The sequence below is a fragment of the Pseudorasbora parva genome, chromosome 9 (assembly GCF_024679245.1).
Source record: "Pseudorasbora parva isolate DD20220531a chromosome 9, ASM2467924v1, whole genome shotgun sequence".
In the NCBI taxonomy this organism is placed as follows: domain Eukaryota; kingdom Metazoa; phylum Chordata; class Actinopteri; order Cypriniformes; family Gobionidae; genus Pseudorasbora; species Pseudorasbora parva.
The window spans coordinates 46,677,251-46,694,020 of NC_090180.1; the positions used below are offsets into that span (position 1 = coordinate 46,677,251).

The 16,770-nt window shown below is 38.3% G+C and overlaps 1 protein-coding gene across 1 annotated transcript in view; it reads left to right on the plus strand.

Annotated features, from left to right (window-relative positions):
• Positions 1-16,770, plus strand: part of LOC137089302 (homer protein homolog 3) — a 40,997-nt gene that overhangs the window by 8,314 nt on the left and 15,913 nt on the right. Inside the window, exons 3-5 of the mRNA XM_067452851.1 lie at positions 3,274-3,430; positions 12,347-12,478; positions 12,690-12,797. Coding sequence (XP_067308952.1) covers positions 3,274-3,430; positions 12,347-12,478; positions 12,690-12,797 — 397 coding nt within the window. The remainder of the gene's footprint in view (positions 1-3,273; positions 3,431-12,346; positions 12,479-12,689; positions 12,798-16,770) is intronic.

Below are 16,770 nucleotides of genomic sequence, written 5' to 3' on the forward strand. Positions count from 1 at the left end.
GTACGAGAGTCTGGTAAAACCAGGCTAATTTTCCACCGGCTGTGAGGTGAAGGCCACATGTCCCAAGATGCTGCGCTCAAACTTTGGTTCATCAAACTACGCATTTGTTTTGAATAGGCGACCTCTAGTGGATGGAAAGTTGCATAGTGCACCTTTAAGAGAGACTCAATCATTTAACAAACTGTTTTAGAAAAGAGCTGGTGCTGATTTACTGTATATAATGAGAAAAGGTTTTTTTTTACACCATGGATTCTTGTTAACCTATTGTAGGAGACTCCAAAACAACAGTAGGACCCTTTAAAATAGCAGAATAGGGGCAATTTAATAGCAAATTATGCCTTTATTTTACAACATAATTACTGAAAATTCCCTTAAAAAATATTTGGGAAGAGAAAACGTGCAAGTTCTATTGCCAAGACTGCTGGTAGATTTTGATGTGTGAACAATAATGCTAATCTCAAAATAGCCAAACATCAGCCAATTAATCAGCCTAGGTGATACCAAACTATTATTGTATCATTTCTTTCATTCAAAGGATTGGTGACGTGCAAAGGTCTTTGAAAGACTGGCAGCAGCTAGTGGTTTAAATCTCAGTCTGAGACACATGACTCACGATGGCGTTTTGAATGGCATGCTGAAAGCAGAATAATGAAAGCTTTCCTCATATTACTAATATTTCATCTTTTACTGTGGTCTCTAAGTCACACAAGACCTCAAATGCTGCTTTTCTGGACATTATTTATGCCACTGTTAATATTCTCTATATTAGTCAATGGGCAGAAGTGAATTTTCAAATGCTTCTAATGCCATGAAATATTAGATTTACGAGCCACAGATGCAACATCCCATAATGTGTCTGATAGAAAATGCGGATGGTAATGGTGTCATATCCGTGTTAATTTCTGTAAAGGGCATAATGGGAAGCGGATCATCTTTCAGCGAGACCCGTCCTTCCGCTCTACCTGCTCGTGATGCATTGCATTAAGGTTATTGCATTTTACATTTCTGAAATGCAACCCTTCCAGATCCTCTTCTGGATTTCAACTTTTTGATGCACATCATGATCTGTGCACAAATTAATCTGACATATATTAAATATTGCATGTAAATTATGCAATTTAGTGCATTTTTTATATATCTTTGAAACCGCCAAACCCAGACTCATCCATGGGATTGTCAGACAGAGAAGCGTGATTGGTCACTCAGAGAACATGTCTCACTGCTCTAGAGTCCAGTGGCGGCTGCTTTACTCCACTGCATCCCACGCTTTGCACTGCACTTGGTGATGTAAGGCTTGGATGAGCTTCTCGGCCATGGAAACCCATTCCATGAAGCTCTCTACGCTGTTCTTGAGCTCATCTGAAGGCCACAGAAAGTTTTGCAGGTCTGGAGCTGTTGACTCTGCAGAAAGTTGGTGACTTCTGTGCACTGTGACCCTCAGCATGCGCTGACCCCGGTCTGTGATTTTACATGGCCTACCACTTCGTGGCAGAGTTGCTGTTGTTCCCAATCGCTTCCACTTTGTTATAATCCCACTAAATGTTGAGCGTTTAATATTTAGTAGTGAGGAAATTTCACAAATGGACTTTGCACAGAGTGAGTGTGACAGGTGTCAACCTATCATGGTCCCACGCTTAAATAATGAATAATACTGAAATATGTGTGCTTCATCTAATAATGCATGACAAAATACTTTGAATACTGACAGAAGGAGAGCTGTAGGTTCATGAACAACTAAATTAAAGATTGTTTCATATCGCAGGTTTTCTGAAATGTGATGTTTATATGTGCAAATTAGTCTTTGTCTAATAAATAGGCGTGCGTACACAATTTGCATACATTTCCAGAACAGAAATCTGAACATTGGGTAAAGCCAGGCAGGTACAAGATTATTGTTTCATTTTTCTTTGTTTTATTGGTCTGTATAGGCTTAATTGATTTCTTTGTGCTACTATAACAATGAGCAAAGGTTAGAAATGAACCGGTCAGGGTGTAAAAGCTCATGGATGTCCATCACATGCAGTTTGGCCGTAGCACTTCAGCTGCCGTATTCACTTCACAGAGAGATCCGTCAGTCAGTCACGAGGTGTTATGTACGGTTTCAGCCCATGACATGAGATGTCTCTGATCGCTCCACTCTTGTTATTATCATTTCTCCATTACAGCACTGAATTAGCTCTAACTGTATTGAATTTCCTTATACACAAACGACATGCTCTGGGACCCTTATTAGCACTGCAACAGCTAACCGAAGTCAGAGTTCAATTGTTCTGTTAATGGTAGAAATACTCGACATGATCAGAGCAGTTTTATAATTGCAGACCTGTTTGTTACCTTATATATATTTACAGTAGATCCATTAACTAAAGGATAGTGGTCAGAAGAACAACCTGCCATGATTTAATCTGTATATTTTTCTATGAGATGAAGAATTAAAAAGTGATCCTTTTAATCTTTACAGGAATGTGAGCATTATTATATACAGTATATTATACTATATATATATATATATATGTATATATATATGTGTGTGTGTGTTGTAGTAGTGTTGTGTTGTGTAGTGTGTTGTAGTAATATTTATTAATATGTATATTACATGTGTATGTATGTGTATTAACTGTGTATTTGCATGTTATTATAAAACTAATTAATAATAAATTTTATGATAGATAGATAAATGGATGGATAGATACTATTTAGATATTAGATAGACCGATAGATTAAATAAAGATTTAAAAGACTGGAAAGAATATATAATATACATTATAACATTGATGATAATACAATTTAGATTGATAACAATAATTATAAGTTATAGTAGCCTAATATTGCAGAATCTGAAATATTTCCTAATTTCATGTCATATTTCTTTCTTTTACCTTTTGCAAAATTTCAAAATCTTTCAGTTTACTTTCTGGCAATATTTATCTGTGAACATCAGTCTAAGAGCCTCAGCAGAATTCAGTCATATTGACACACACACACACACACACACACACAAAAACACACGTCTGGTTCACTATCTTTGTGGGGACTCTCCATAGGCGTAATGGTTTTTATACCGTACAAACTGTACATTCTATTCCCCTACACTGCCCCTGCCCCTAAACCTACCCAACACACACACACACACACACACACACACACACACACACACACACACACACACACACACACACACACACACACACACACATTGCCCTTGCCCCTAAACCTACCCATCACACACACACAGACACACTCTCACTCATTGTACTCTTGTATGTGTCGTAGGGAACAGCCGATCTACAGCACACGAGCTCATGTGTTCCAGATCGATCCTGCCACCAAACGCAACTGGATCCCGGCCAGCAAGCATGCGGTCACCGTCTCCTTCTTTTATGATGCCAACAGACACGCCTACCGCATCATCAGTGTGGGCGGGACCAAGGTGAGCCAATGGCTTCTCTCAGTCTGTTTGATGGAATCTGTGGTGAGATTTCTTCTCATAAGCTCTGTGATCAACAATACTGAGTCTCGCCCCCAATGAACACTATCACTTGGGAATAATATGGAGGACCAAATTACTCAAAATAAAATAATTAAATAAATAAAGAATTCAATAAAACAACAATTTAAATGTACCAGTTTATTCTGAATTAATTAATTAATTTAATTAAATATTAATTTAATAAATAAATGTATCTATTTATTTTGTAAAATTACATGAAAACACATTATTTATTATTTAATATATTTCACACTTACCTCTTCCACACACACTATTGTTGTTTAATTATTTTTAAAAGTGTTTTTTTAAAAAGCTGTTTTCCAGGGTTTTTTTTTTTTAGAGTAGTTTGATTATAAACACAATGAGGCTGTGAGTAGATGAGTTAACCCATTTAAACCTCTTCATTTAGACATTTGTTAGTGAAGTAAAAGCTTTAGAAAAATGATGTATTACTGATGTATTTTGTGTCATAGAAAAAAAAACATGTTGAGTTTGTGTTCACCTCAGACTTTATGTCAAGCATTTAAACAAAAACCTATTAAAAAACCATTGACTTAAGGAACCAAAAGTGCAATGCAAACTTGTTTCCTGGGTTTGGCCTTCAAAAATCATCCGTGCAGCGCTCTATAACCCTCTGAGAAATGCAGTATATAAGACATGTTGGATACAGATTATGCAACACCTCACAAGAAAGTCTCCTGTGTAAATAAAGCACTCAATTTGCAGATTAGTGGTATGTTGGCAGCACTTCTACAGTATTCTCTGTTCATTGAATACCTGGATGTTAGGGGTGGGTTATATACCGGTAGAAATTTGTCAACCTGTAGAGATTTTGGACTATCATCTATATCACGGTTACACTCATGGGACGTGCCTGCCATCTTGAAAGCTTATTATTTGAATGTTTTTTAAGCCTTTGTGAGTACTTCATACTCCACCTTGACTAAATGTATTTTTAAACCTAGTGATTTTATAATGCTTAACATTTATTCAAAAGTGAAACCTGTGGAATTTATATTTTTACTAGGAACCATGTAATTTTTGATATTAAAAAGGATGATTTTTACCAATAAAATGTGTGAAATTGGAATTTCACCTAGTAAAAAAAAAAATCAATTCTTGTTAAACAACTGAATTTGAATGTCAGCCTATGGTTACATTTAACTAGAAAAAATACAATTACCAATATCAAGAATTAGAGTTTTTACTAGTTGAAAATGAATTCTTGATATCAAATTAATATCATGGGAATGAATAAAAAAGTCAAACGCCTTGCCATATGCCATACAACGTGACGTCATACTATATTCACACTCTAGATATACAGTAGGCTAGGCAGCATTACATTTTTACATTTATGCGTTTGTCAAAGCTTTTATATATCCATTGCATTCGAGATCAGATCATGCGTTCCCTGGGAATCAAACCCATGACCTTGGCATTGCTAGAGCTCAATTTAGCTCAGTTTAGTTCAATGTGGATTCGGCTCAGCTCGACAGAAGACAAGAGTGTCATTATTCAGTGCAAGTCAATTCCAATTTTGTCCTCTTCCGATAGTGTCGGTCTGGTTGAATCAATAATATTGCAGAATATTAATGTCTTTTATACCTTTTATGACATCTAGACCCTTGACACTCTAATTAATTAATGAGTCAAGAAGAAGATTGTGGTTAATGTCACTAATTTTTATTTTTCACACTGAAAATGGAAGCTCAAATTAATTGAATTGCACGGTATTGCATTGGTGTGCTCTGGATTCATATTGCACATTTTGCGTCGTCATCATGGCCCTTTTGAAAAACTGCATTTTAGCATGCTTTTTAATTACAAATATAATTAAGTGCGTATTTAATTGCAAGTTATTTACAATTTAATGAAAATGTATTTTAGTTTAAATCTATAATAGTTGAACTTAAGTGTTGTTTTTACCCACTTTACTAATCTTTTTATGTAAATTCATAATTACTTATATTGTTAATAATAATAATTATTATAATAATAAAAAAAATATATATTTCAATGACATTGCAACTTTAAATACATGACACAGTTTTCAATTGAAGTTTTGTCCATTTAAAATGCATTCATTTTATGTGTAATTACTGTTTAAAAGTATAATGAAGTACTTTAACTGTGCTTTAGTATGTTAGAAAATCTAAATAATTGTAAAGCATGACAAAAGATTATTAAAACATAATAATTTAAGGGGGTCATGAACTGCATTGTTTTATGTTTCCTGTTGTGCACTTATGTCAGTATGATTTTTACATCAGAAATAGTCATAATTTAAAAAAGGCATTTTCCTAAAATCAGAAAGGAAAATTCTCTACCTGATTTTAGCCTCTGATTTTAATGCTTTGTTTGAACAGGCGTGTCTGTGAGACTTCAGTGTAAACGCAATAAAAGCTGTTTTTGGACTAACAAGAAAGTTTTCAGTTCTGAAACAGGATATTCTTATACAGTGTATCCGGAAAGTATTCACAGCGCTTCGCCTTTTACACATTTTGTTATGTTTCAGCCTTATTCCAAAATGCATTAGAATCATTGTTTTCCTCAAAATACTATAAACAATACTCCATAATGACAACGTGAAAGAAGTTTGTTTGAAATCTTTGCAAATTTATTAAAGAAATACAAAAAAGATTGATCTCAGGTGCTCCTGTTTCCACTTGATTGGACATGATTTGGAAAGGCACACACCTGTCTATATAAGGTCCCACAGTTAGCAGTGCACATCAGAGCACAAACCAAGCCATGAAGTCCAAGGGATTGTCTGTAGACTTAGAGACAGGATTGTATCGAGGCACAGATCTGGGGAAGGCTACAGAAATATTTCTGCTGCGTTGAAGGTCCCAATGAGCGCAGCGGCCTCCATCATCCTTAAATGGAAGAAGTTTGGACCACCAGGACTCTTCCTAGAGCGATCGGGGGAGAAGAGCCTTAATCAGGGAGGAGGCCAAGAACTGATGGTTACTCTGACAGAGCTCCAGCGTTTCTCTGTGGAGAGAGAAGAACCTTCCAGAAGAACAACCATCTCTGCAGCTCTGCACCAATCAGGCCTGTGTGATGGAGCGGCCAGACGGCACCTGAAGGACTCTCAGAAACTAGGGATGGCGAAAACTAAACATTTTCTTGACCGACCACCGAGCCACATTAGCCGGTTGAAACCGGTTAACCGATTAGTTTAAAATATGCTGCGCTATTTGAAATAACCGCCTCTCTCTCTCTCTCTCTCTCTCACACTCACACTCACACTCACACTCACACACACTCATACACATACACTCATACATGTCCTAGCACTGCCGCCTCCCTTCCACTCACGTCACTTTTTTAAAATCCCCCACAGCGCGAAACATGAGTCCCGCAAATGCGGCACCGAGGAGCTTGTTTGTAATCGGAGGACAAAATGGTTTTGGTACGAGGTGATCGCGTTGAAAATAAAGGCATTTGTCTGGCGTTAGAAGCTCATTTGAAACATTTAAGAAAATGACAGCTCTGAAGAGACGCCGCTTTAGTTCGAGGTAGTGCTAACAATAATAAAGAAAGATGATGATCAACACCTTATGCGTTTCCACTGAAATGTAGATGTAATATATTTCCAAATGTAAGCCCATCTTATGCAGAATGAGACTTCATACTATCGTCAGCTCTGGCTCTAACCTCGAGTGTTTTAGCCGGTTTACTTTTTGCAAACCTTGTGAGCGCGCAAACCCAAACGCTGTGACCTTGCGCCAAATGTTTTTATTGTTTTATTGTTTATTAAGTACAAACAGGCGAGTTATGAAAAATTGAGTGTGAAGGATTTGTTCACTTCACACAAAAAGATTTTGGAATGAGACGGCTAACTGCAGTAGCGTTTAGTCCACTGTCTATAATAGACTAATTTAGAGATCACTTTTTTTTTTTTTACCGACAACTTTGATCGGTCAACCATCGGTCAACCGGTCATCGGTAAACATCCCTATCAGAAAAAAAATTCTCAGGTCTGATGAAACAAAGATTGAACTCTTTGGCCTTAATGGTAAACATCTTGTCTGGAGGAATGGTAAATGGACTGCATTTATATAGCGCTTTCAACAGACCCTATGGCCATCCAAAGCGCTTTACATTTTTGCCTCACATTCACCCATTCATACACCGACAGCGGTGTCTGCCATGCAAGGCGCCATCCAGCTCGTCGGGAGCAGTTTGGGGTTCGGTGTCTTGCTCATGGACACCTCGACACTTGGTCAGGTGGAACCGGGGATCGAACCACCAACCTTCCGGTTTGTAGACAACCTACATGAACCACTGAGCCACTGCCGCCCCAGGAAACCAGGCACCGCTCATCACCTGGCCAATACCATCCCTACAGTGAAGCATGGTGGTGGCAGCATCATGATGTGGGGGTGTTTTTCAGCAGCAGGAACTGGGAGACTAGTCAGGGTCGAGGAAAAGATGAATGCAGCAATGTACAGAGACATCCTTGATGAAAACCTGCTCCAGAGCGCTCTGGACCTTAGACTGGGGTGAAGGTTAATCTTCCAACAGAACAACGACCCTAACGCACAGCCAGGATAACAGAATGACTATGGGACACCTCTGTGAATGTCCTTGAGTGGCCCAGCCAGAGCCCAGACTTGAACCCGACTGAACATCTCTGGAGAGATCTGAAAATGGCCGACAGACCTTGAGAGGTCCTGTAAAGAAGAATGGGAGAAACTTCCCAAAAAGAGGTGTGTAGCTTAAAGCATCAAACTCAAAAAGACTGTGATCGGTGCCAAATGTGCTTTAACAAAGCATTGGGCAAAGGCTTATGGCAAATGTGATATATATATTGTTTATATTGCAAACTTATTTAATAATAATTTAAATAAGTTTGCAAATATTTCAAACAAACTTCTTTCATGATGTCATTATAGGTATTGATTATACATTTTTTAGAAAAACAATTAATTGAATTATTTTTGGAATAAGGCTATAAAATAACAAAATGTGAAAAAGTGAAGCACTGAATACTTTCCGGATGCACTGTAGTATGATGATCTCTAATGTGTCAAAAGCTCAAGAAAAAAATAATTTCTCAGTTCATGACCCTTTTAAAAGTAACACTTTTAATTTGACTGTGTCCTCATTTTTACATTTACATTTAATCATTTAGCAGACGCTTTTATCCAAAGCGACTTACAAAAAAGGGGAGAGCAATAGAAGCAACGAAACAAACAAGGCCAACAACCTGTAAGAGCTGTAAGAAGTCTCAATTAATTAGCACAGTACACATTTTTTTTTTTTTTATAGTCATCTACAACAAAAACTCACGTATGCAAAATACAGAACACTGGATTTTGATAGCCATGATCATTTTTTCAGTTTTCTCATTTTAAGTGCACTTAAGTGGCCTTTTATTTCATTAGTAGTATATTATGTGCAATACGTTTTTTTTTTTAAATGTGCTTTTAAGATTACACATATTCAATGCATTTGGAAAGTTGTGTATACTATGCTTATGATACTGTACACTAGCTGCCCCCTTGTAAATGCACCGTAGGTTTAACAGTAATGCTCCCAGTCTGCCTCTCGATCATCAGTGCAATGATGCAACATGCCAGGAAATCCATCCGAAAATGTGGTGGTGTAACCTAATAAACATCTCAGTCGGCTACAACCTTTCTGATGGTGATTATTGAGTCGATGTGATTAGGGCCGGAATGAAATACTTCCCACGAGAGGATTTACACAGAAGTGAAGGTTAAGAGCTCAACACCTGATATCTGAGTGAACGAGGAGAGCTCGGTAATGAAGAAAAACTCCCTGCATCAGTGCAGAGCTACATGACTCGCATCCGGTCGGGATAATCAATACTTGCTGATGGAGCGGATCAGAGCGGTCTAGCCTGCTCAGTCGGACATGTTGATCGAAGTGTCGTGGGCTGAAGAGGAAAGACAGCCGTTTACAGATGACCTTGAGTGGTGTGAGATGAGACACAATAGTCTCTCCCTGCGTCCCAATTCGCATACTATCCATCCTAAATAGTACTCGAAAATAGAATTAGTATGTCCCAAATCATAGTATGTTGAAAAGAGTATCCCAAAGATACCCGGATGGTTTACTATTTCCGGTCAGAATTCGAAGTGCGGATCGATGCGCACCCTAACGGCTGATATTAGTTACCCACAACCCATTGCGAGTTGGACGAGGATTCGATTAGAACTACAAACGCGGATAAAAAGCATTAAAAAAACTACAAACATGGCGGATGTGCGAGTCCGACGGTTAAGTAGAGAAGTTTAGATAAAGGGGTTTGAGTGATCAATTATCAATATTTAATCTGACAAAAATATATTTATTCAGTGTTGTCCACATTATATTTAATTTGCAGCAGCATTGTGAACTTTTGTAATGACACATTTGGCCGTTAACTTTTAAATGCATCATTATATTTAAACTGCAAACACACGAGGAGAGTCTCTGCATTAAAGACACACAAATGGCAGATCAATGTGTGACTACATTTCTCTCCGATACGGTAGGAGATTGAACTGAATGTGGATAATTTAAATTGTGTGATGATTGACAGGGCGGCTTTAAACGGTGACAGGATACACGTAACTAAGCGACAGAGTCCGTTAAATATGATGAAGTAGTATGTCACAAAGATTGCCTAATCTTCTGCTACACACTCAAAAGTATGCACTTTTTCTTCACAAAAACAGGACGTAGTATAAGCAGGCGAATTGGGACGCAGCATCAGAGTCAGTTTGCAGCTTGTTCTGGCTAAGCCCCGCCCACTTAGACAGGAAGAGACCATCTGATTGACCAATAACTGTTAGTTTTGCTTTTACATGCTGTTCAAGAAAACTTATCCAAAACAACAGCATTTATTAGAAATAGATATAAATGAATACAAGTATTATAGTTAGTAGTAGTGCATGGATGTAAGGAGACTACTGAGCGAATGAATGCCTAGACAACAAGGGCCTGTAATTGTTTTCTTCCTTTAATATTCCTCCATGGATGCATCTTGGTTTATGGCCGTGATGTTTATATCAGAGGCAGGAACACTGGCCTTCTCAATGAGCCTGAAAATGAAAAGAGCCCCAAAAATATTAAAGGCATTTGTTTGCCTAAATATTATTTGTATATAACGTTTGTTTTTAACGTCACCTCTCTGACCGTTTGATCTCTCTATTACAGTGACATCAGCAGTCATATTAAACTCATGATTGTTTGCTCACCAAAGCCCCTAAATCTCAGTTGTGTGTGGATTACTGGCGTGTCTCAACTTCATCCAACACCTTAAACTGACCCACATTTGGATTGAGGATGACCTCACCGTCACAGGTCCAGTTCAGCCATTGTTATTGCAATGGTAATCTGCAGTCACATGACTCCTGTCAGGAGGAACAGGGGTCATTAGAGAACGAGAGAGAATAAAACAATAAGCCATGAGAGACTGTGTGTTACGACACAAAGCAGAGGACCTACAACACCTTTACCATGGTGAACAAACTCATCAATGAAACCGCAATATGATGAAAGATACACTTTAGTTAAGATGCATTTAATATGCATTTCATTTAATGGGTCAGAATGCAGATCTGAATGTTCGCTGTGACTAGACTTGTCAAAGGTTTAATAGACATCTAGTCAAATCATTGTCATTTAAGAATAAAATGACTGTATGATCAAAATAAAAGCAGCCTTTGCGAGCATAGGCTTGGTCATAAAGTCTGTAAGTGTTGTGAATTAGAAGTCTACAGTAATGGACATTGACATGTCTCACATTGTGTATCTGTTGGTTGAAGTAGACTATGATAATGTCTATGTTTGGACAGCTCTGTCTGTTTCTTCTTGTTTTAAAATAATCATGGGACATTTTAATCCTTATAATACATTAAAAATGACATGTAAAGTGTTTAACTTCTGGAAATACTCTAGTGCATTTGTTTATACACACTCACTGTTCAAATACTGTCCCAAATACTGATTTCCACACAAAATAAAATCAATAAAATAGTGATCAATAAAACAATCATTGCATGTATTGTGTAAAAGTTACCGAATTTAATATTTTTAAATGTTTTTAACTTGTTTTGAACATTAGCCTCCGATGAAAAAAATCCTCCAATGATGCAAATATCGTCATTTGGTGCCATCTGAGCATTTTTTGGGCCAGAGGCTAAAGACTACAGCCAGTAGATGAGCTATTTCCACATGTTTTTAACCCATCCATGGGGGGGTGGGATCACACTCACAGCGCTCGGTTCGGGCAGCTGCTGGCATTCATGTAAATGGAGCTTAATGGTTTCAACTTCTTAAATTAATTCCTATAAAGTTAAGCTTCCAAAGGCATGAAGTGAAAACGCTCCAGACTGAACACACACTGAACACACACTGACCGCGCCTGTGCTTACCTCAGCTCTCCTGATGAATGTTATCTGACTCCTGCTGCGTTTCTGCCGTGACACTCGCTCAGTTCACTCACATTATATTGAACAGACATGTTCAGTTTTTGATTGTAGTGCCTGTTCTCTAACTGAACTGATTTTATGAAAATGAACGCGGTGGGCAAGGGATTCAGTGATCCATTAGCGGTGGCTTTGGGAGTGGCCTCGTAGGACAGCGAAGCATTCTGGGAATTGTAGTCTTTCATCCCCATGAGACCAAAATAAATGTTCTGTCTTTTTCAGTCTAGAAGGCACCAAATTCAAAAATAATTTCACATTTCTACTACATTAATGACCGAGTTCATTCCGAATCACAGAAGTAACCCTTTAATGCTAAATCGCTGAAGTAACCCATTAAATGTGTGCTCATGCAGAACTGTCTGTCCTATCAGTGTTTCTGTGTAATTGACATCCTCTCTCCCGGCAGGCGATCATCAACAGCATGATCAGCCCCAACATGACGTTCACCAAGACGTCTCAGAAGTTCGGTCAGTGGGCCGACAGTAGAGCAAACACGGTCTACGGCCTCGGATTCGCCACGGAGAATCAGCTGCACCAGGTGTGGACGTCAGGACAGTAATGTCTGCTTTAATGGCCTGTTTACAGATGATGCATTGTCCCTCGATAGGCCTGAAACACACTCTGTGCAAGTAAATGAGTGTAAACACTTGAGATGAGATTAAAATACAACAATGTAGTTTCACACATACATGCTTGCAAGCACTTGCATCACCCCTTCTGTAATACTGCATTGTGTGTTTTTGCTGCAGTTTGCCGAGCGTTTTAAGGAGGTGAAGGAAGCTGCACGTATGGCCAGAGAGAAATCACAGGACAAGATGGAGTTAAGCTCCGCAGCTCTCAGTATCGCAGCTCCTCAGGTGTGACATCAACTCTTTTGCATGTAATATGTGCATAAACACCTAAAAAAAGCACACAGACTTACACTAAAGTAATCCTGAAATTCTAGCAGCCTGCAATGTATTGAAGCCACTCCTTAGCAACTACATAGAAACATCCTAACAACCACTTGCAGCACTTTAGCAGCTGCATAGCAACACCTTGGCAACCACCCAACATTCTTGTAGCCTGTCAATGCATTGAAACCACTCCTTAGCAACCACATAACAACATCCTAACAACTACTTGCAAGACTTTAGAAGCTGCATAGCAAAGCCCTGGCAACCACCCATTCTAGCTGCCTGGCAATGCATTGAAACCACTCCTTAGCAACCACATATCAACATCCTAACAACCACTTGTAACACTTCAGCAGCTGCATAGTAACACACTAGCATCCACACAATGTTATAGCAGCCTGCCAATACATTGAAACCACTCCTTAGCAACTATATATATCCACATCCTAACAACCACTCAAAACACTTCAGCAGCTGCATACCAATACCCTGGTAACAACCCAACATCCAGGTAGCGTGGCAATGCATTGAAGTCACTCCTTAGCAACCACATATCAACATTCTAACAACCACCTTACAACACTTTATCAACATAGCAACACCCTGGCAACATCCCAACATTCTAGCAGCCGTGGCAATGCATTGAAACCACTCCTTAGCAAAACCACACTTAGCAACCACTCCTTAGCAACAACTTTCAACACTTTAGTAGCTGCATAGCAACGCCCTGGCAACTGCCTAGAACACCCTAGTTTTGCATGGGCAAACATGACTCATTTGCATGCAGCTTCTGCTTTGCTTCTCACAGATATTTTGAGTTACTGTAATCCTAGACCCACCTCACGAGAGAGAGAGAGAGAGAGAGAGAGAGAGAGAGAGAGAGAGAGAGAGAGAGAGAGAGAGAGAGAGAGCAGGATGAGCTGGGTCATTCGTCTCACTGGGAAGTGAGAGGAGAACTAGGCCAGTGATAAAATTATCCGGAGCTGTGCTGTTCACTCTCTGCCAGCGTCTGTCTTCTTTTATGATGCTCATTTTTTCAGGTCAACAGGCTGTTGATGTGCCATTAAGCAGTCAGAGTGACACGGACCTCTCGACCGCGCGACGAGCGCCCGTTTGTTCTGATATTTCTGCTTTTGTCAGCATCTGTTTCTCATAATGTAAAATCTGAGAGGACAAGATCAATCTTCACCAGCAGTGAATAATGTTAAACATGGTTACATTCACACACAGTTTGGTTACAAACCAGGGTGACATCTGCCATCTAGAACCAACCAAGATTCACATCTGAAATTTGAGCATGAGTTTGGTTTGCTATTACCAAACAGGCATTTTAGGTAGAGGTCGACCGATAGTGGATTTTACCGATATCGATTGCTAGGTTGAACGTACTTGCATTATTCAAACCAAAAGTTTTTAAAATGGATACTGGATAATTTTATATATATATATATATATATATATATATTAGGGCTGTAACGATACACCAAACCCACGATTCGGTTCGTATCACGATTTTTGACCCACGGTACGATACAAACCTCGATATGGGGGGGACAAAACAGTTTTATTCTGTACAGTATTCTGTAGCCTATTTTGCCGTCAATACCATATATCTGTATGGTCAATAGGCTACTGCCGACGTTTTCTTTGCGGTACCAATAGGCAATATATATTTAACATGAAGTATAGGGCCTCCTGTACATCAATACCAACAGAAGCGCCGCGTCAGACACGCTTCTGGTGTGCAAAGAAAGAGAAAACGCCACGCAGCCGCCCCGCAGATGACACGCAACAGAAACGCCACGCTCACACCACGTTGCCAGCCGGTTGGGGAAGCTTCTTGAAACACTTACGGCAAATTGTGTGAGTCTTGTCAACTACACGATTGCCATCCTTGTTCTCCACCGGGTAGCTGAAATGTTGCCATACTGCTGACTTAAAAGTTGGACCTGGACAGGAAGGATAATTCTGGGAGGTGGAAGGGGTGTGTCGCGATTCTGCCTCCTCACATCGCGATACAGGTTCGTGGACCTGCGTATTGCGATTTCGATTTCATATCGCATATCGTTACAGCCCTAATATATATATATATATATATATATATATATATAAACACACACACACTGGTATATATATAATAATTATTATTATATATTTTTTTAAACATAACATAGTGCTGAACTTTGCAAGAAATAATAATACAAAAGTACTGAATCCTGAAAATGTGCTATATGAAATATATAAATGAATATTGAAATTAAGAAGCTCGAACAGAACAAATTCTACAGAAAAAATATTATAAATAAATGCTTCTTTAGCTATAACCTAGACACATGCATGTTATTTTCATAGGTAACACTTTGCGTTTGTTAACAAGGATGTATTAGCTTACATGCATTTTGCAATATACATTTTACATCATGTATTTCATGAAGCACGATCGTTCCAATATACTTCCGGGTTTCTACTGATACAAAGCCATATGCCTAATCGCTGAAGTAACCCTTTAATATTTGAGCAATTCAGTTGTACTTTGATTATTCATGATAGTGCATTAACTACGGTTAACAGATAAAATAAAAATTAAAACTAAATTTAAAAAGTAAATTAGTTGAAATTAATGATTTCATTTACTATCAATGAACAATACCACAGCATTTATTAACCTTAGTTAATGTTACAAATGGAATCTTGTAAAATGTTACCTTTTCATAAACATCCGAACAGTTAAGTCATGCTTTTTTAGAACACAACGATTTTCTAAGCAAAATAACAAAATATGTATTGAAATCGAATGCATTTTTGATTTGTTTATGACGAGACAGTTGCTTTCTCATGTCATGAGTTTTATATATGCAACATTTGGTTCGCACTTAATTTCAGGGAGGTAATGCAGGTAATGGAGCATCTAGTCAACAAATGAATTACTTTATAATGATTTAGCGACATGTTCTGTAGTCATACCATTTTGCGGTCGTTGTTTTAAACACACATCTGATGTGTCAGCGCGCATTATGTAGTGTGGAGCCTCACGTGTCAATATAAACAGCACAAGGCGTCAGTGATGGTTGTTATTTGGCGTCTCGAGGCCGCTCTTGTGCTGTATAACATCAGCAGAGCCTTCTCACCGCTCTCGCACGGTGTAATAATGACCACTGTTGGGCAAGTTACTAATAATGTGTAATTAGTTACAGTTACTAGTAACTTCTTTTAAAAGGAATTCAATTACTTTACTAATTACTGTATATTTAAGTTTCTTTTATATATATTTTACATAATTTCAGTTTTTTTTTAATATGATATGTATAATACTAGGGTTTTAGTTAAACCCTGCAGCTGGTCTACCTATTTCATTTAAAATTATTTATTTCACATAAACGCTGGCATTCATTTAAATGGTATTTTTGACATCTTTTTGACAATGATTAAAGCAATGATATATTTATTTGACATATATAAGTGTTACAGGGGCCTCTAACCACTAATATCTAGTTCTTAATGAATTCGAATGGCACTAAATGTTTCTTCTGATAAATCATGATACATTATGTAAATGCCTGTATCTTTTATGGTTTTCTCTCCACGCTTTCAATCCGGATGCTGTCAGTTCTCTCAGGTGAGTTTGACATTTGCTCACCGCACACGTCAGCTTCAGCGGGACACAGATTTTTGCACAGGGGTCCAGGGATATAAGAAAAGGGGGTTGTGCTTTATCACACTATAACACACACATCACGTGTCCCATGAGCTCCAAAGTCAGGTGACTCCCGCAGTGAACCTTGAAGCATCATCTGCCACTGCAAGAGCAAAAATCAGGTCATATCTACATGTGACAGAAAGGGTTTTTTCCCTTTACCATAGACTAGCTATATTTCATACATGCGGTTCTGCTCATTATAGTGAATTTGCTCACTTTTTTTATATAACAAGGCTT